Raw genomic sequence first — 20,004 nt, forward strand, 5'->3', positions numbered from 1 at the left:
CTCTCCATCTGAGCTCAGTGTGTTCTTCAGACCACAGAAAGATAAAACTCATCTTTAATGTGTTAATTGGCTTAATTGCACATCGTGGTGGGTTTCTTCAATGGCGTACTTATGAGATTTTAATTTGCTGAAGCTGATATAATTATGGCAACATCCTGTTTGCATGTGTGAGCAGCATGATTTTTATGGAGGAGGGGTGTTCTGGCAGTACGTTCTGGACAGGCTTAGCTGAGTCTTGGATTCTTGGAAATAAAATGCTGACCCTGTACAGTCGTCATTTATTTAAATGCTCGTTATCAAAACATGACATCACCTATTATAAAACTACTGCACACATTTCAAACACAGGGCAAGTAAACAGTGCTGGATTTAAAGTGTTTCAGATGAATCAGCGTTTTGTTTTTGGAACGGAAAGACTGAATAGTGTGTGTGGTTGAGTGACCTCAGGTCATGCATGCTTCCAGTTTCCTTGTTTCTTCTCTACTGTAGCTGTGCACCGTTCTTGCAGAGGTTCAGCAGTTCATCATGGATATGCCATTAGTGTGATATGGGATCATCTTGAGGACCTCACATAAAATGACATGAGCACAATCCTCGGTTAAGCACAATCCAGTCTTGCTCTGTAATGTGATACGATGATGAAAATGTGGTGATATGGAAACTGCACTAATGCACTTCACTGAACGTTTGAGTTGGTCTCTCTTTAATCAGCTTTGACACTTGACATGCCCTTACTTCATGCTGCATCTTTTATCCTCCTCCTCTATTCTTTTTGTATCAGAGAGGTTTATCTGCTACACGGCAGTGTGTTAGCATGCTGCAGAACTCAGAAGTGAACTCTGAAGTTTCTGTCACTCACGGTCAGTATGAACAAAGGTTGTTTTTGGCTTGAATGCAGGCTAGAATTGCAAATGGTCCTATTACTGGTGACTAGTTCACTTCTTTTGGATATGTGTACTTATTTTGTTTAAACCTTTTCCAGACTCTTCGCTGCCAACAGTAACTATTATTAAGGATTTTTGGGAAATTTTAACATCCCTGCATTGTCCAGCTTTTCCACAACACTGGTACTTCGTAAATTGTAATATGAATGTTATTAGTGCATATAACTCTTTTTCTTAGCTGTTGGGGTAAAACACCACAGCAAGGCCAAAAATGCCCCATAGTAGTTCTAACAGTTATTCTGCAAAGTTGATTAGCCACTCAGTCATTAATGGCATCTGTTTAGGGGGAAAAACATTGACGGACCTGCGTGTCCAACTAGTTGGCTGAAACAGACACAAACACACGTGTACGTTATCTAAGCCACTTATCCTTCTGAGTTGCGGTGGGTGCTGGAGCCTATCCCAGCGGTCATTGGACAAAAGGCAGGAAATACCCTGGATACCCTGGACACACCAACATTCACAGCTAGGGGCAATTTAGCGTTTCCTATTGGCCTGACTGCTGGTCTTTGGACTGTGAGCGAAAACTGGAGCACCCAGAGAAAACCCACACAGACACGGGGAGAACACGCACACTCCACACAGAAAGAATCCTGGTCACTCGGCCGGGGAATCCAACCCAAGCCTAATTGCTGTGAGGTGACAGAAAATTAAAGCTTCATTTAACACATTGCATTACTCGACTAGTTAACCAAATTGGAAGCTTATAATTTTTGGCACATGGCATTGATAATGGGCATTTTGACAGGATGTTTCATGAAATGGAGATGCTTGGCACTGTTTTGGCTGAGCTTTAAGCAAGTTTTGGGGCAAAGCTGCGTGTAAGTCTCACTGTGTAAAACCAAATATGAATTCCATAAAGCAATACCATGGCTGATGTCAATATTGAGGGCTTGTATTTGATAGTACTTCCAGAACAACACTTTTCTTAATACCTTCTTTTTAATTACTTAATACCTTCTTTTTAATTTTAATTTCTTTTTAATTACTGAAAGTGGGTGTGACGTACACCAGGAATGAATGTAAGGTGCTAGAATGGATGTGTTTACTGACTGTAATAGATTACTCGCTAATGGGGAAGCACTAAATTAATAACATGCTCACAGAACAAATATGCCTATTGGTTGACAGTTGCAAAGACTGACTATTTATGCAGTGAATGTTGAATATTAGGTACTCTATTATTAAAGTAATTTGCTCGGTACCATAAAGCCTTTTTGATATTAAATTTTTATTTGATATGCAGTTCTTTACAGTGTTTCCCAGTGTGGTCTTCAGAGTCCTACAAACAGTCCAGTTTTTGACTATTTTTACTGAGTACCAGCTCCCCAAAGCCCTGAAAGCATACCTAAACCATGAACGCTGCCAATATACATCCTAGTCTGTTTTATTTCATTGTCAATATAAAAGTGAACCACAAAAAGCTTTTTTTTTTGCTGCTCTGAGTGCCTCATTTACCAAGTAATACAGATAAAAATCAGAGAGAAATAAACATTCCACACAAGTAAAAAACACTTGGTAACATTTAAAAGTAGTTAATTTTAAAGGAAACATTCAGTTCACCGTGCCTGGTTGAAACAAGGTCCCAGGCTTACTGACAGAGCACATTAGGCCTTTGCCCTCTAAACTGGGCTACGAAATTTGTATTAACTAGGCATTGAAAGATCTAATTTCGCATCCCAGCACAGAGTTAATAATTCTGTGTCAGACAAACCTGGAATGAAGCCTTGGGGTGAATTATGTGGTTTATCTACTCTTGTTCTGTAAAGCAGCCATTTTTGGACATGTTAAAATGATTGTTCCATTCAGTGACAGCCTCCCCTTCTCTCATTTTCATTTCCTGGAGACTAGACCTAGGTTATTTCCAGTTGGCCTTCTCCACGTGTATGCCTTCATGGCTAGAAGATAGAGAAGGCCTCTTGTTCTTATTGCTTGCACACTCATGACAAAAGTTTAAACAAACGTTAACCAACGAAGTGAAACGCAGATAAGTGTCCATGCTGTGTATCAGATCGTGTAGCTCCAGTAGTAGTCGGTTTACCGATGCAAATGCCATTGTCTTGTGAAAGACAAGAATATATAAGCAAGTTTGTCTTAATGTTAAAGAACTCACTCTTCCTGTATGCTGGTTCTCTATGCTAAAAGCATCTCTTAAAAACCTGATATTGCTTGTTTTTTTTCATCTGTTCTGCTTCTGTTACAGTATTCGGTGAGACAACCTTACTATTTATTTCATTTTCATGTATTCTGATCTGGGCCTGTGCAAGTAAAAGAGAACTTTTACCGCACATTTACTCAAATAAATAACTGTGGTAAACGGTTAAACTGGGTGGATATGTAATTTTGGTAACTTTGTGATGGCCTGAAGTGGCTGCAAAAATGTGCACAGTGATAATGTGTGAGTTGAGGCTGAATGTCAAATAAAACGTCTTAATATCATAGTATATTGTAATCTTTAGTTTGGCTGCTTAGCTTAGCCTGATGCCTTCTTCTCCAAGACCATTTCCTATGAGACTGTTCGAAAAGGACCATTTCGGCTGACTTGAGAACAAAGACAAGTTTTTAAGTGGACCCGAAGCTGTTTTGGCTGAAACTTGACGTTGAAGTGTGAGACTGTCCTAATACACTCACCATAACATTGGCTATTTGTACAGGCATGATGTCTATCTACTGCAGTGTTACACAGGATATGACACACAATACAGGTTAATACATTTCCGCTATCAATTCATCAATATCAATTTTCTGAAAAATAAAAATCAACATTGTGTGACACCAATTTCCTATGAAACTAATTGGACAATTTATCAATAAAGACAAAATATTGTCCAGCACTAGCCCCCAATAGAACTGTAATTTCATTTCAAAGACACACACATATGCATAAATTATCTCAGTTTTCATTTAGCTGTTTCACCTTAGGTTCTTTTTGCCATGAAGAGAGCTTTTCTGCTTTTAGAAATCCCATAGTAGCCAGAGAGTTATTACTTTTCCATTCACCCTCCCATTCAGTTATGCAACTGATTTGTATTTGTATGCGTATACAGCTATACTACTTTCACAGACCTTTATTTGGCAAAGTTTAGGACATTATCAATAACACCAAGACATACCTCATAAGGATCATAGCGTGTCACGTTCATGAATTGGAGCTTTTGTTAAGCGCTGCAATACCTGTGGTGAAAGTGATAATAAAAGCAGGTCGTGAGTTCAGCAGACATGGAGAGAGTGAGAAAGAGAAGTGTAGGCTCCAAAGAGGTGACAATGTTATTATTATTCATGAATCACAAGAGAGCAGTCACTCACAATGACACATGAGCTCACCTCCCTTTCTCTCTTTCTTTCTCTGTGTCTCGCATCTGTGTCTGTGTCCCTCAAACCCTCTTTTACTTGGAATATGCATTCAATCACACATTATAGAGGCACTTTACTCTACCCTGGAGACTCTGTGCTTTAATAAATTAACCTTCCTGCTTGTCCTTCTTCAGCTCCTGTGTGGCAACCGTTCCAGTTTAGCAGGCAGCCAAGCCCCTCCCATCCTCTGTCTGTCATATGTCTATGTAAAGCAGCAGGCTATATTAGGCTGCTTTAAGTTACTCAATAGCAGCGCCTCTTATCTGATAACTCATACAAGCAGAAAACAATGTCACTGTGTCACTGTCCTAAGTGAAACCTGATAACAATGCTGCAGTGTGTCTAGTTGTCTCCCATAGCCAAAAAAGAAAAACTACACTGCCACATGGGTCTGTTACTGAAACATTTGAATTGCACCAGTATGTCAAGGTGGCTTCAGAGTCTTCAGTATCAAACAAACTGCGCACTTGGAAAAGGAACTTTTTGCTTGCTTTGATAGTACGGTTGCACAAAATGTTGGCCAGTGAATGGGAAAATGTAATTAGTTTTATCTGCCTGATATTTATAGCTGATCATTACAATTGATAACTTAGACTTTTAAACTTAAGTCTTTTTAGTCTAATTTTAATGTATGTGTTGGGGAGATCAGGGTACAAACTAATTTGGTGTCTAATATAGCATGGACGTTTTATGTAGTTTAACAAATTCAGGCAGAGCATGCTTTTAATTCATCACCTGCACATTTCCACTTTTTCAGTCAAATATTACTTGAAATTTACCCTGGAGATGAAACTTTTCATCGTAAGTGTTTTTTGATTACTGAATTGTATGTAAAAGTGGCAAAAACTCACACATGCATTGTTTTAATCACCCTCTTTGTTGCTGTAATGTAGCACCATTTTGAAACATATAACCCGCAGCAATAGCTTGCCACGCTAAAGTACAACCTCTTCACGTCGGGGTTACGTTTAATGCAGTGTTACAACTAGGCTTCTAAAGTAAAGCAGAAAGTAAAGTAGTCTTTAAAACCTATAATGGATGTCATTTAAAATCAGAGACAGCAGGTTGTCAATTGTTGGTTATCACTATCGATGTTATATTCTGCATTTTTCTATTCCTATTTACCAATAAGTATTGATATGCATCTGAAAGATAAGTATCCACTGGAATTCAGGTGCTGTATACAGCGTGTGTGTGGTGCATCTTGTAAAGACTGTAAACAAGATGATGTAGATGGATAAGTTGTTTTGTTTAGCAATGTGCCTGCCTTTGATCAATGATCCGGTTTTATTTGATGCCATGTTTTTGAAACTAAAAGATTCTATCATTTATCCTGGAGGGCCACAACCTTGCAGCTGTTCCTTCTATAACACACCTATTTCATGTCAACCCTTCACAAAAGTCTAAAGTTCTTCATGTCATGATGTTAGAGGATCGATACAGCTGTTTTGATTCAACGAATTTGGTCAAGTATGGGGCTGTATGAGGCACTATTGCCAAAAGCAGTACATGAAGGCATGTTTGTGTGTGTGTGACTCTACATAAGGCAAGTTTTGGCACGTCTGCTGTGCCTCAGAAGACCGTGGGTGCTTGGCCCCCTTCCCAAAGCATTTTGCTAAGGCTGCTGTGAAACAAAACAGGTTCGAATCTCTGCAGACCCCATGCCCTTCCTGTGTGTCTGTCTACATCCGCTGGTGAAGACTGTGTGAGTAAGTTAGCACCAGCTAGGCTGTTCTGCCGGTGTCATTTGTCTGCAGGGGCATGCCTTCACAGGCAGGCCTGTTAATGAACGCTTGGCCTGAGGAATGGTGGCTCCATCAACACCTTTTTATACTTTTGATCTTAAATCAGCATGTTTTGCACACAATGATGTTGCCACAACTTGGTCCTTACTGACACCCACAAAGATGTTGGTCGGTCAAACACAAGTGCAACTGCAATTGCAATAAGAATACAGTTTAAATAAAAAAGCTGTTTCACACCAGAAAGCAAATAGGTGGATAATTTACTCTCTCACTCATTTCCAAAAGGTCACTCTTATTCATTCTTTTTGTCTCTCTCCCCCCTCTCTCTGTCATTGTTTGTGGTCTTACTCAGTCAGTGTGATGAGTGGGTGAAGGCCTGCATTCTTGTCTTTTAAAACAACACCATCTCAGAGTACCAGATCAGATAAGATTCATGTGTAACAATGGTGATGTCAACGATGCTTATCTCTTCTGAAGGAAATGTCTTGCCAGGTAACATCTAGCCAAACTGGACACTTTTCACAGTTGATATCCAGTGCAAGCTGGGATGTTCCGATCAAGTTTTCCCCCCCTTATTCCTATACGAGTCATTTAATATTCAGTATCTGCTGATACTGTCCCAGTCTGATATTTGTGTTCTCATAGATTGATATCATAGACTAGTTAGGTCATTGCTACATACCTTAGCATGCAAATTAAATTTGCTTTTCCAATTTTAATGTACTTGAATTTGGGCTGTCTTCGCTACGAAACGTTTGAAATCAGTGTTTTAAAAAGAACATTATTTTGATATGTTAGTCCTGTGCAATTTCACAAGTTTAAAATAAATAATGGGAATCTGCTGTAAGCTGTAAAAGATATTTATGTACACAGAATAATGAATCGATCTAATACATTTCACATACATTTACGACTTGTTTTTCCAAAGTGTTGATCTCATCTTGAGGTGGAAAAAATCTAGTCATCGCAAAATATTCTATAATAAATAATAAATATAAATACCTTCTTGTATTTAGTTCACATTATTTACGTCCACATTATGTATAATAAGTTATAATGCTATTAATAAGAGAAATGAGTCCAAACTGTTGAACTGTGGTGTTTAGCTGGGGTGTTAAGTTTAGCTCTTGGAGAGCTGGGTCCAGCAGTTTGGTGATTTCCTTGCTTCCTTTTTCAACTACTCTGTTAATTGCTGGGTTTAGTAGATGCATTACAGGAGAGAAATCATCAAACTTTTCTAAACACCAGCCCTTCAGGACTGGAACTGAAGAGATTTGTCATAGATAGGGTAGAATACATTAAATTTAATCTAGTTTATATTAGAAAGGCTATGTGTCTAGGTTTTTAATGATGTTTTTAATTTGGTCTTTTACACCACTTTCATATTCTAAGTTGCTCTAACATGTACAAAGTAGCCTAGTCCTTTTCTGTGCTTTGAATGTGTTACTACAGCTAAGTGTGTAATGAGCTGTGAATGTTACTCGTTTTATGTGTGTGCCAGTTGAACCATGTTTTGGGACAGGTGGCTAACTTGACCACAGTTGCAACACTGGTATTGCAGATATTCTAGGTGGTAACTGGGCTATTTTTATTTTTCTCCTTAAAATAGTTCCAAACCGCAGATATTTAAATCACTAGCCAAGTTTTGAAATGTTCCTCATATCCAGTAGTTAGCGGTGGCATAAAAATGGACTTCAGAAGGATAAGGGTTGGATTAAGCTTAATATTAATATAGATCCATTAAAATATACCTTGGTCTGCAATTTGGCCCTGTTCCATGTGTGTCCGTGTGGGTCTGTTTGCTCTGCACGTGATTTCATTAGTCATATAGGAGAGTGAGGCAAGCGCTTCACCTGACAGAAAGATTTACCTTCTCTTCATATACAGGTCCTTACTGCAATCTGAGTCAGAAGTGGAGAAGCTTCAGTCCCATCCTAGCATGTCCTCCGCTCACTAAAGACGAGCCTAGACTAATAAAGAGCCGTTTTAGTTACATAGGGCAGGCTGATACTCTCGCTCTGAGGCTTTGCCCTAGGTTTTCTTCCCACAACTGATAGGTGGTGTAATTATAGCGAGTGTCATGACATGAAACTTTAGTCCTGTTGTTTGAGAATAGTGTTTTGAAGGATTAGTAAGCGGTACATTGTTTTCTTTGACACAGTCTCATGTGCAGCGAACTTCCTTGGATGTGATCAAGTTTTATTGAAGCAACAATGGCACTATTGAATGTGATCTGGGATGATGCGTGCTTGGTGGTCTCCAACCTGTGAGAGAAAGAGTGAGGAGGTGGCAGAACATATAAATAGGACGACAATTAAACAAGCTCTGATGCTTGGTGGTGTGTCGTCTGTACTGGTTTTTCTGTGATATTCATGTACAGTGATATTGTTTTGCACTCTACCCATAGTATCCAAGTCATGACTGCAATATCATTTACTGTGTGCTTCAGATTGTTTTAAGAATGCAGTCCATAAAATAATAATAATAATGCTCTCCGCCTAGTTACTGTGTGCAGTACTGTGTATTGTTCCCATTGGTGTTATTTTAGGAGATGAAAGTGCTACAGTCTCCACTAAAGGAGATAGAAGGCTAGCTCTTTTGTTTTTGCTGTACCACTGAAGACATTTGAGATCAAAAAATGAATGAGACAGAGGATCAGAATTTCACCTAATTTCCTGATATTTACATTCAGATGTGTTACACAATGTAGAACATGGCACCTTTTGTTTAAACCCACCCAACACAACAAATGACTTTTTTTTTGGGGGGGGGGGTGTAAGGCCAGACCTTAACCCAACTGAGCATGCGTTTCACTTCCTGAAGAGGAAACTAAGGGGAGAAATCCCCAAATCGAAGAACAACTGAAAGAGGCTGCAGTAAAAGCCTAGAAAAGCATCACAAAAAAAGAACGTATCAGTAACCATAGTCTGCCACACTGGTTCCAGCTAATTAGCTTTGGTTTTTAAAGTTTGGAACTAAACTAAACAGTATTTTTAGAGGAGACTGTATGTCAGGTTTCTAAAAGGTTCTTCTAGCCTAGAGTAGCAGTACCGAGGAAACATGGGTTTTTAACTTTGCTAATGTAAATATTAACATCATCTGATTTTGTGATACCATGATATATCTAGAAAATATGTTGATGCTGAATTTTATCAGTATCCCCCAACTCTACTGTAGCCACACATCAACATTCTCTCACTCTCTCTCTCTTCTGCCATCCAACATTTATTCTCATCTTTGGCCCGACCCTGTAGTTATGCTCTGTAGGGAAATAAATGGTGCTTTCAAAAGAGAGGCCTTGTGCTGTGGTCTTGCACCGTCCAGGAATGTTATCAGCATTTGTCTGCAGTGGGCTTTTTCTCTCACCTTGAGTGTATGCTACGCATGTGGGAGTGATAAAGTAGTCTTCTTAGTTGAAGATTGAACTGTTTTGTTTTATTACAGCTGTGTGTGCATCTTGTACTCTAGCATGATAAGTGTGAAGTATTTGGGATATTTTGAGTTTTTGACCTTCCTAATATAGTAAAAATGCCCATACACGTGTAATGTTTGGATGTGGAGGTGTGTGTCTTAGAAATCCTAAAACACTACCCTGATGTGTCCAAATGTCTCATGGGTCATGTTCTTTATGGCTAATTCACTCCTCTCCATTTTCTCTGCACATCTCTGTTATCCTTCATGCTTAAAAGATGCATATTCTACATTTTCCTCGCAACTTATTTATTTATTTATTTATTTTTGCTCTGAAGTCCATATGAAACGTGTGACCGTAACTGCCGTTGTTAACATAGTCAAGTGTTTATCGTGTGCCTGCTGTTGCCTATCAAAGCAGCATATAAACAAGCTCTACTGAGTGGCAGAATTCACAAACAATAATATGTACCAAACACTGATGTAATTCATTTTTACTGGACCATTTTTCAACCTCTCTTTATTTATGAGAACATCTGTAAGGAATAAAGGGAGATAAATTCTGCCCTGTATTGTGTGTTTTACAAGTAGCTACCTGGGACTATAAGTAAGTTTAAATGCACTTGTAAAGGAACTTAAGTTCATTCTGAAATCTTCAGAGATATGAAATTCAGCAGCTCATTATTCTCACATATTCTTACTGCTGCAGATTGTCTGCAGTAACAGCACTCTTCATCACTTCAGCATAAATTGAAACATATAATCGCTGTCTTGCAAAAACATGGTATCTCCATTTTTTGTTTTAATTTTTTTACATCACTTAAAAAGCTCATATACATTATTTGCAGAACAGGGCAATAGAAATAATCCAAAAATACTTGGAAAACTATTTTTTACGTTAACTTCCATTAGAACGTTTTTTCATGCTAATGTAAGGTTGCGATTTTAGATATACAAGTTTTTGTTCTGACAGCAATGATTTGTAAATGTTATCATGGTTTGTCATCACAGCCATGATGAACTCAAAAGGGCTGGTAAATGAATAGTATGTTTAGGAGGCGTAATAGTGCTTCCATAGAATTTCAAACTCCAAAAAGCAAAGACAATTCCATTTTCTGTAATATGGTCCCTTTATTATCACCCTGGCTGGCCATCTTATGCTTAATTCCTTTTCTTCTTTCCCAGCTAGACCTAGTCCTGTTATATCAGTTCCTATGTGCTGCATGGAAAGTTCGCTCCCTCCTGAAAATCTTAGTACCTCAAAATTATTTTCTGCAGCTTAGTCTTTGAGATTTTACCCCATTTATTTTCAATTTCCCAACTGGAGAACGATTAAGCCTTCTGATCTTAAATCCGTGTGTAAGTAGCACGGTCTGAACGGCTTCACTTTATTACGGGAGGGAGGAAGATGGTCAGTGGCGCATGTAGCTCTGCTGCAGAATTTGTTCCCATATTTGCTGATTCTCGTTGTGGGTTTGTGGCCAGAAAATGTCTTCCAGATATGCTGGCAAACTCGGATGAACTCGTCGACTTCAAAGACCTCATGAGGAAATCTCTCTCTCTCTCTCTCTCTCTCTCTCGCTCTCTCTCGCTCCCTCTCTTTTGGTTGTTTTAGCTAATATTATCTGAAATAAATTTTATATTTCTCTTCAAGCTGCCAAGACTGGCTGCTTTTTAAAAGAAGCATATCAGCATAAAGAATATTTGTGTGGGCAAATATTCTTCACATTCAAATGCTAGAGCTAGTCTCAGGACAGAGTTCATAGCTATGATGGTGAAAGTACTTCCCTTCATCCTTTGGGCCAAATGTTCTTTTCAGGTTTCTAAATTGCTACTTTGTTTGGTTCGGTCCTGCAGGGTTAGAAGGTTTTGAAGTCATTCTGAAGATGCCAGAGCAAGAAATAAACAGTAAGAGGCAGAATGACTATTGGAGGCAATGAGATACAGGAGGAGCAGTATATGTTGTTGTTATTGTGGTAAATTATGTAACAGTACATTTTTCTCAGTACATTGTGGGTATTGTCAGTAATTCTAAACACTTAACAACTGCATGGATCATAAAAAGACAAATCATTGAGAGCCTGTAAACAACAACCAGTCTACAGTCACTACATAAACGACATAAGTAACTGATTTGGTGTCAGCCTGTTGTGGTCTTATTTATTTTATTTTCTACCAGTTAGTCAATGTTTTTTCCCATTTCTCCTTAATACTGTTCTTCATAATTTGCTTTTGGAAGACAACTTTACAACTTTTGAAAACTTCAATGGACACTCCCTGTATTGTGCAAAAGCTTCCCAGGAAAATTGTGAATGAGTGTGACTGCAGTATAAATGAACTGTTAAGACTAAAATCCTCACTGACATTAAAAAAATGAACCACACCTTTTATTTTCCCCAAATCTTCTACTTCAGTAACTCCTACTGCTACACTCCCCAATGCTCCTCATCACATCAGTGTGAATGATCATATCTATGTGTTCATAGTTTGTTACATCACAATCATGAATAATTCACAGTGAACTGTTTTTGCAGCTTAGCTTCGCCATACTGTTGAATTTTGAATGCCACTGGTCAAATTCCATTGTTTGTTTGTTTTTTTTGTCTAAGTTAAATTAAAATACATGCTCTACAGTAAACGAACTTAAAAACGGCAAACTGTACAGTTTCTATTTGTTTGCCTATACTAAAATATTGTGAAAATATAAAACATAGAATATGCCATAAGTTTTGTCACATTTTATAATTTACAAACCACGTTTTGAGAAAACTTGGGACATTTTATAAAATGCAGTAACCAAGAATCTGTGAATTGTTAATTCTTTTGAAACTTTATTGAACTGACAAAAGTGCAAAGAAATTACTTTTAATGTTTTGGTTGACCAGCTTGATTGTGAATTGTAAATATAAACAAATTTTATTTTTGATGCCTGCGCCACGGTCAACCGCTGTTGATTGTGCTTGACTTTCAAGCTTCCCGAAAGCATTGCGTAAGAAACCGTGAAATATAGCCACATAAGTTTGGGAGTACTTTTGAAAACCGTTGTCACTCAACACAGTCCACCATGGCATCAAGAAATGCAACTTGAAATTCTGTTACTCAAGGAATAAACCGTACATCAGTTCTACCCAGCCGCTGAGTTCTCTGGGCCTGAACTCACTGGAAATTTGTGCTGTTGGCAGATGAGACCTTTTTTTTTGAGAAGAACAGACATCAAGTTCTCTGTACCAAAGACGAAAGGGACCACCCAGACTTTTTTGCGAAAAAAGCAAAACATCTGTCATGGTATGGGGTGCATCAGTGCCCACAGCATGGGTGTCTTGCATATGTGTAAAGGTGAAAGAGGCATATGTTGGTGTTTTAGAGAGACACACGCTGCCATCAAGACATCTTTACCTAGGAAGTTATTTCAGTAAGATAATGCCAGGCCTCATTCTGCATGTGCTACAACAGCGTGGCTTTGTAGACACAGAGTGTGTATGCTTACCTGGCCTGCCTGCAGTCCAGACCTGTCTCCTTTCATAAATTCATAGAGCATCATGAAGAGGAGAGTTGGAAAACAACGGCCACGGACTGCTGAGCAGCTGAAGTCTTGTATCAAGCAAGAATGGGCAAAATTGCAACAAATAGTATCCTCAGCTCCCAAATGATTAAGAAGAAAAAATAATATAAAGGAAAGGTGATGTAGCACAGTAGTAAACATGCCTCTGTCCCAACTTTTGAGTGTGTTGCAGGTATCAAATTCTAAATTTGTTTATATTTACAAAATACAGTCTTGGTGTTTTCTGTTGTATATGTGTACTTATTCTCACAACATATGTAATTTGACCCGGGGCACCCAGATTTGTGCATATGAGTGTATATGTGGACTGTATAATCTGGGTCAGTGTGGGATCAGTATGTTTTGAGTCTTTCAACAACACTTCCATATCATCAAGCTTCTTTCAAGCTCTTTTATTTGAATGGATGGGTGAATGGATGCATGGAGGAATGAAAGAACAAATGAAAGAATGACAGTTTGGTTTTACACCCCTCCCCCACCTGTTATCCTCCATTCTATTCCTGCTCTTTTGCTACCCTTCATAAAATCATTGTGTCATCGTATCATTGTTTTTCATCATCGTATTAGATGTGGCGTTATTGTGCACATATATTTTGCACTTCATATAACTTTATTGCAAACCTCAGAAAAAATAAATACCGTGATTGTGAAAATGTTTTCAGGTATCGTGATGCTATATTGCCCACTCTTACGTGAGATAAGAAGGAGAGGGTAAGAAAGGACTAGGTAAAAGGACAAGCAAGCGATAGAGTACTTAGCAAGGCTGAAACAGAGCAGGCTAGCGTTGCATTAGCATTCGACCCAAATTCCGCCCATCTTCGTCCACCTCCTCCTCCTCCTCTTTTTCTTTGTGCGTGTCTGAGGCTGTGCCAGGTTGGATGAGAGTAGTAGCATGTGTGTCCAGCTACCAGATTCCAGCAGTTCAGCTCAGCTCAGATTAGCCTAATGTGCGTGTACCACCGCAGCAGCAGCAGCTAGCTGGGTTTGAGCCAGCACAGTCAGGCCCTGATTTCCTTTGGGGGGAAAAATGTGTCTGCCACTGTCTCTGAATTGTCATTGCTTGTGTATACTGCAGAGAACTGTAGTGTAACCTTAAAACCTTAAACCACACTCAGGTAATTCACTTATAGGACAAAAATTCAACAGAAGCAAAATATTAACATATTAGTGCTGCAATAAAGCGATGATGGTAGAAATAAAGTTAGCAACTGTAAACGAACTGAAGTAGTGATAAAAAGGCAGATATAACAATTAATAAACACTGTATTTTGGGCTAAAATGAAATGCAAAATATCTGAATTGAGAGGAGTTAACATCAAAGAAGTCAGAAAGAAATTAAAGAATTTCCTTTTTTCACAAGCATACTTAAGTATGAGTAAAACATATCATTTAAAAGAGTGCGAATCCATCAAATTTCTTATGTCTACATAACTGAATACAACAGTTATCCACCTCTGGTGTACTGTATGTGTTTTCTTGCTGCATCATTGACAGTCTATGTGTGTGCAAGTGTGCAGAGGTTATCTTTCATGTCACACTCCCTTCTGACAAGCACAAACACACGCAGCGGTGTCCTCACACTCCTGTCAGAAGCAACTGCACAGTTGAATGTTCTCATGATATTTGATCTAGCGTGACAGCTCGTCTAACCCTGAATGTGCGAAGAAGATTGTACAGCACAGCTCCGTCTATTGTTCTCACGAATAATGAGGGATAACCTACAGCAGCTCTGCCAGGCTTCACCTCAGGCCACTGTGTAGGACAGCAGTTAATAACAGCTGTAAGCTGATCGTTCCGACAAAGAGAGACTATAAAACATGAAAAAGCTAAGTGTTCTGAACATAACTTCCCAAAACTTCCTTTAAAATGGCAAAGATTTTCACCTTTACTTTTCAGTTCATCCATGAATAAATAATAATAGTTTTGTTGACATAAAATGGCTGTTTATCATTCAATACATTTAACAACTATTTACCTAAAATGTATGTTCTGCCACGTTTTATTGATTTATTTTTGAAAACAGATTCAGTCCTAAAATCTAGTTGGCACTTACTGCAATCTAAAAAAGTGTATTGCATGTTGCTTGAATGCCTTAAATGCTTTAAATATTTGTGTTTTGTGGGGAAAATTAATGCGTGGTGCCATTAGCTTGATGCTAACAAATCACATAACAAACAGCTAGAGGAGCTAACGCAAGTGGAAATAAGCATTCATGGTGGAGGGGTACATGCAGGACGTTGTAAGGCAAAAAAAAAAGAAAACTTATTTTTTCAGATTTACCACTTTTTTCTACTGTGTTTCATCATTACATATAAAAAAACTAGATGCGTATGGGTTCTCTGGTGGTTTTGGATAGTAAATAAAATGGCAATATATGTGACATGGCAATGCCTGGTTCCTCTACAATGTACCATTTCACCTTGGACCACTCTGAATGACTCTGTTTACAGGTCAAGGACTGAATTCCCCTTTAAGCTGCAGAGCGGTTCCTCACCTATTATTAACTCTTTCTTTCTCTCTTTCTCTCTCTGTAGGACCCAGGCTATTGGATCCAGGTTCACCGCTTGGAGCATGGTGATGGAGGCATCCTGGACTTGGATGATGTGCTGTGTGATGTAGCTGATGATAAAGACAGGGTGAGTGTGCTGCTTTTAGCAGAGCAGTTATCCTAAAATGTGCTCTTTGCTGGCTTCGGTATGCTTGGTGTGAGTTTTTTTTTCTCTCATTAAGATAAGGATAAGTGCTTCCAAGTGAAGATGTTTCTGTTCTACCTGCAGTGTGTGGAGTTGAATATGACGAGTGTTTGCTCTGGTGACTGAAGAGTTGCATGCAGAACTCTCTTGCAAACCAATCAAATATTTACACATACCTTGTTAATGTGGACCCTGTTCCCAAGCAGGGGAGAGAGCGAACAAGATAAAAAAAGAGGGGTCCAGTTGAAATGGGCCGCTCTCCTGTGTTTCCTTGATTTTTGGTTTTCTTGTTGTTGCCGGATGCATGCCATCATCATTCTACTGTGTTTAGGAATAGCCAGGATGTGGCTCATGCAATGATGGTTATCTTATTACTTCCTGCCCTAATTTTCCTTGAGTTGTTGTAACACATTGGATTCCGTGTGTGTGAGAGTGAGTGTATGTCAGTGACTAAACATAGGGGTGTGTGTGGTGTCACAGGGTGAATGATGCTGGGCTGATTTGTCTTCTGTCAGACCACTCTCTCGTGCTGGTAGTCTGTTGGATTGAATGTTTTTCTCTGGTGTGGTGGCTGTTCAAAGCACAGTCATGAGACTTCTAGTATGATGTCATCAGTTAGAAATGGTTTGAAGTTTACCACTGTCTTTGAATCATTGGTCCAGTATGTATGTCCTCCCAAGAGCAATTGGGTAATTTGTAATGTCAGGTACAAAGTGTTTTTTTCAACAAAAGCTACATGTTTCATTTTTATTATTGAAATACTAAAACCATTCATTCTTTAGCTTGTAGGTTAAGGTTAGGTTTAGAAAAGTAAGCTTCTTTTTAGATAGAAAGTTTGGAAATACTTGTGATATTAGTGATTGCTGTTATTTTATTCAATATAAACGTACGCAGTGTAGACTGATTTTTTTATTATTTATTATTATTATTCTTTTTATGATACATCATAATACATATTGGGCATTAATGTGCACTTCCTCTGAGCTGGTACATGTTGAGTTGTTCTGTCTGGAAGCTAATTACTCTGTCCAGTCCTGCTGGGCTCCCTCCGGCAGCTAGCATGCAAATCAACTAGCGATGATCAGTTGGCTCAGCATCGGCTTTTTCTGCTTGTTGGTTTGTGCTCATGTGGGTTTCATGCAAGTCTTGTTTGTTCAAATTCATATTTTATAAGAGGTCCGAACAGCACCAAACGAGCGGAAACGTGCCTTTGAGTGAGGCGAGTGCTAGCGTTTAAAATGTCATTTTAAATGCATTAGGGCTGCCAAACTGTAGGCCTCTGTAGTGTGTTATGCAACTCTGAATACATCACCCCTAAGAACAGCGGGGACGCCTTCTGGGCTGCTGCCCATTGCTGTCTGAAGAAGAAATTAGCCTGGCAGTGAATGAGCAGAAGGCTTCCATGCATTTCGGAGCTTGTGAAGATGATGTGCTGTAGCATGCTCAGTGGGTGAGGACATTGTGGCATTCAGCCTAATGTATCTCTGCAAAAGTGCTTTCATCATTTAGGGGAGGGCAGTATGGCCACAGTGTAATATCACAATACTAGTTATTTTGGTGCGTTGTTTCACATACTGCAATACTACAGTAATGTCTATAGAAACACTCTCTTTTCTTTTTGTTTTCAGAATCATTACACACCTACTTTTTACATGAAGATTCATATTTTAATATCTCCTACTGCTCTCTCTCCAATAATAAACAGTTGGATACATTTTGTTTTGTTTTTTTTTATTTTGTTTTTTTTGTTTTTTTTTTGGCTAGCTAGTTTTGTTATATATTGTTAAGGCAGTCCTTTTAAAGGCTCTCTATCTTATCTTTTCTAAGAAAGTATTTTATAATCTTTAAAAAATTGTGCAGATTTCTTTAAAGTCAATTTTCATTGTTTAGAAAATCAAAAAATAAAAATAACTTTATTAACTCTTAGAAAAGTCTTGGGTACTTGATTAGCTGTACTAATATAGTTGATAGTGAAAGATATTAGTATCTTACGTATGGGTCAGACAGGTGAAAAGGTGAGAAGGTCACAGATAAATGTCTTACCTCTGTGGATAAACAGATTGAATGTGAACACGCAGGGGTGTGTTCTGCAAATCGTGGCATTAACCTTGGGTGTCTGTGTATGTTAGCTGTGTATACAGATGAGAGACAGGAATTCATACAGGTGTGAGTTTGTGTGTATTTTTGAGAGCTGTTCCTCTCATCCTGGGAAAAGTGGACTCTTTTATTTGCCGGCTGCCATGGTAACGTGTCTGCTAGGAATTGGGGACACAGACACACACACACATCTGCAGCACTGCTGTGCGAGATGCCTCTGAGGACTATACCACACCCCCACACTCCTCCTCCCTCTTCATGCTTTTCTTGCCCCCCTTTTCTCTTTTCACACTCTTGTTAGCTCATTCTCTCTTAACCTCACCTCACATCCCTTTCTACTGTGCACTTCTTTATTTTTGCTTTAAAAAAATTCGTCAACATTTTTTAACCTGCTGCATCTGCAGTATATGCTCTATTACTGTGGACACAATTTAGATATGTTTCCATGAATTTAGTATAAGAGCTCAAAACGTGTTCTCTGAAAGAACATTTGTAATTGAAGGCAGTGGGCAGGTGTAGTTGCCAGGGGGCAGATGTGGTGATCTTGTAATGAGAATACTCCTCTGGGAACAGCTTGTTAAACTTTTGCTGGTGGATTGCAGGGAGGTATGCCCCCTCTAAAACCCACCCTCAACTTTGTATAGTCCATACTCGTTCAGAGTTATCGATAACACAAGCAAAACAAGCTGTCTAGAAAACACTATTATTACCTAATGGGGCTGTTCTTCCCTTGCAAGAGGTTATGTTTTATTTGGGCTGACAGGCTTGTTGTCCTTTGGACAATGGTGACAAGCACGCCATCAACTCTATTTTAAGCTTTGTCTTCACAAAGCAATGGATTGATTTTAGAATTTTCATTTTTTTTCCCACCCTAATAGGGCCCACCAACATTTATACATAATGTTTACAATAAATGTCCAGCCAAACAAGACTATGGTCAAGTGTTAAAGCAACTTGTCATTGACTTCTATTGGAAGTGTATTTTGAATCTGAATTTTTTTTTTTAAAAGTACAGGAAAATAAATGTCTATGGCAATTCAACATATTCCACAGATGCTGCAGATGGAGACTCTGGAGTATTAACTGCCCTAACTTCTACTTATTTATAAAGTGAGATTTACAGTTATTGATTGTATGCGGTAATTAGATTTTGCTATGTGAGTACTATGCATTCAAAGCACAGAGAGTTATGTCTTTGTATTGATTTTAAGCTGTTGTTTAGTTAATAAGTCAATAGATGGAGGCAGTCATCATAGATTTTCATTTGCAAATATTAAGTCTTTTTAGCAGCTCCAGTGTGCTTGTAGTTACAAATACAGTGATGTGCTGCCTCATTAGCACACACACCCACACACACAAACTTTGACACTGCATCTGCTCTGGACTGCTCTACTGGTGGTGCATGTGGGTTTGCAGGTTAATTAGTTCCCTGGGTTTCACTTCATGACTCAGTAAGCTTGTTTTGCTAATCAGACACAGTCTGGGAGGTTATTCTGTTAGATCTTTTAATGCAGGTTATCTTGTGGTTACAGAGGCTGTACAGTGCGCTGTTCCTTGTGAGCCCCCTGCCTGTCATTGGAAGTCATTACAGACTGATACGGCTATGAGAAACTGGTTTATTGACCTATTTCCTCTTCGCTGCTGCTCATTTTAATGGATTTTAATCACTTAATCATGCTAGTTTTGAATTGTTTTGGGTTTCTTTTACAATTATCCATGGTAATTTATTGAGAGCTGTACATTGATCTGATAGTAACAATTTTGAAATATTATGATCATTTATATTCATAAATACAATCATTTTCAGTAAAGAAAACACTTATGTTTATGGCCAAAATAACATTTTTGAATGTAATTTTTTTAAAATGCGTAATGTATTTTTATTGTCTGTATCACATTTGTGTATTCAGTAGGTCTATCATGATCTTGAAAATTTAGCTGATGATTGTCATAAAAATAATTGCTATTAACAATTTAATTGTTTTTTCTTCTTTACTGTTTACAACTATTAAAATTCAAGCTTAAAGTGACCGATTCAGCTGATTATCCACCTTACTTGTTAGCTATGTTTACTTAGTAGCTCACACTGGTTGTATGGTTAAATCAATACTGTTGTGCAAGGAAACTCACACACATTTACTTTATGTGCCAGCATACATGCTAAAGCATTAGAATTAGAAGGCATACATGCTAAAATT

The 20,004-nt window shown here is 38.4% G+C and overlaps 1 protein-coding gene across 2 annotated transcripts in view; it reads left to right on the top strand.

The window, feature by feature from the left end:
- The window catches only part of pard3aa (par-3 family cell polarity regulator alpha, a), a 505,838-nt gene that overhangs the window by 43,295 nt on the left and 442,539 nt on the right, over window positions 1-20,004 (top strand). For both annotated transcript variants that reach the window (XM_036582761.1, XM_036582769.1), the window contains exon 2: window positions 15,551-15,652. In XM_036582761.1, the coding sequence (XP_036438654.1) occupies window positions 15,551-15,652 (102 nt within the window). The remainder of the gene's footprint in view (window positions 1-15,550; window positions 15,653-20,004) is intronic.

Source organism: Colossoma macropomum, unplaced genomic scaffold, assembly GCF_904425465.1.
Source record: "Colossoma macropomum unplaced genomic scaffold, Colossoma_macropomum, whole genome shotgun sequence".
Classification (NCBI taxonomy): Eukaryota; Metazoa; Chordata; class Actinopteri; order Characiformes; family Serrasalmidae; genus Colossoma; species Colossoma macropomum.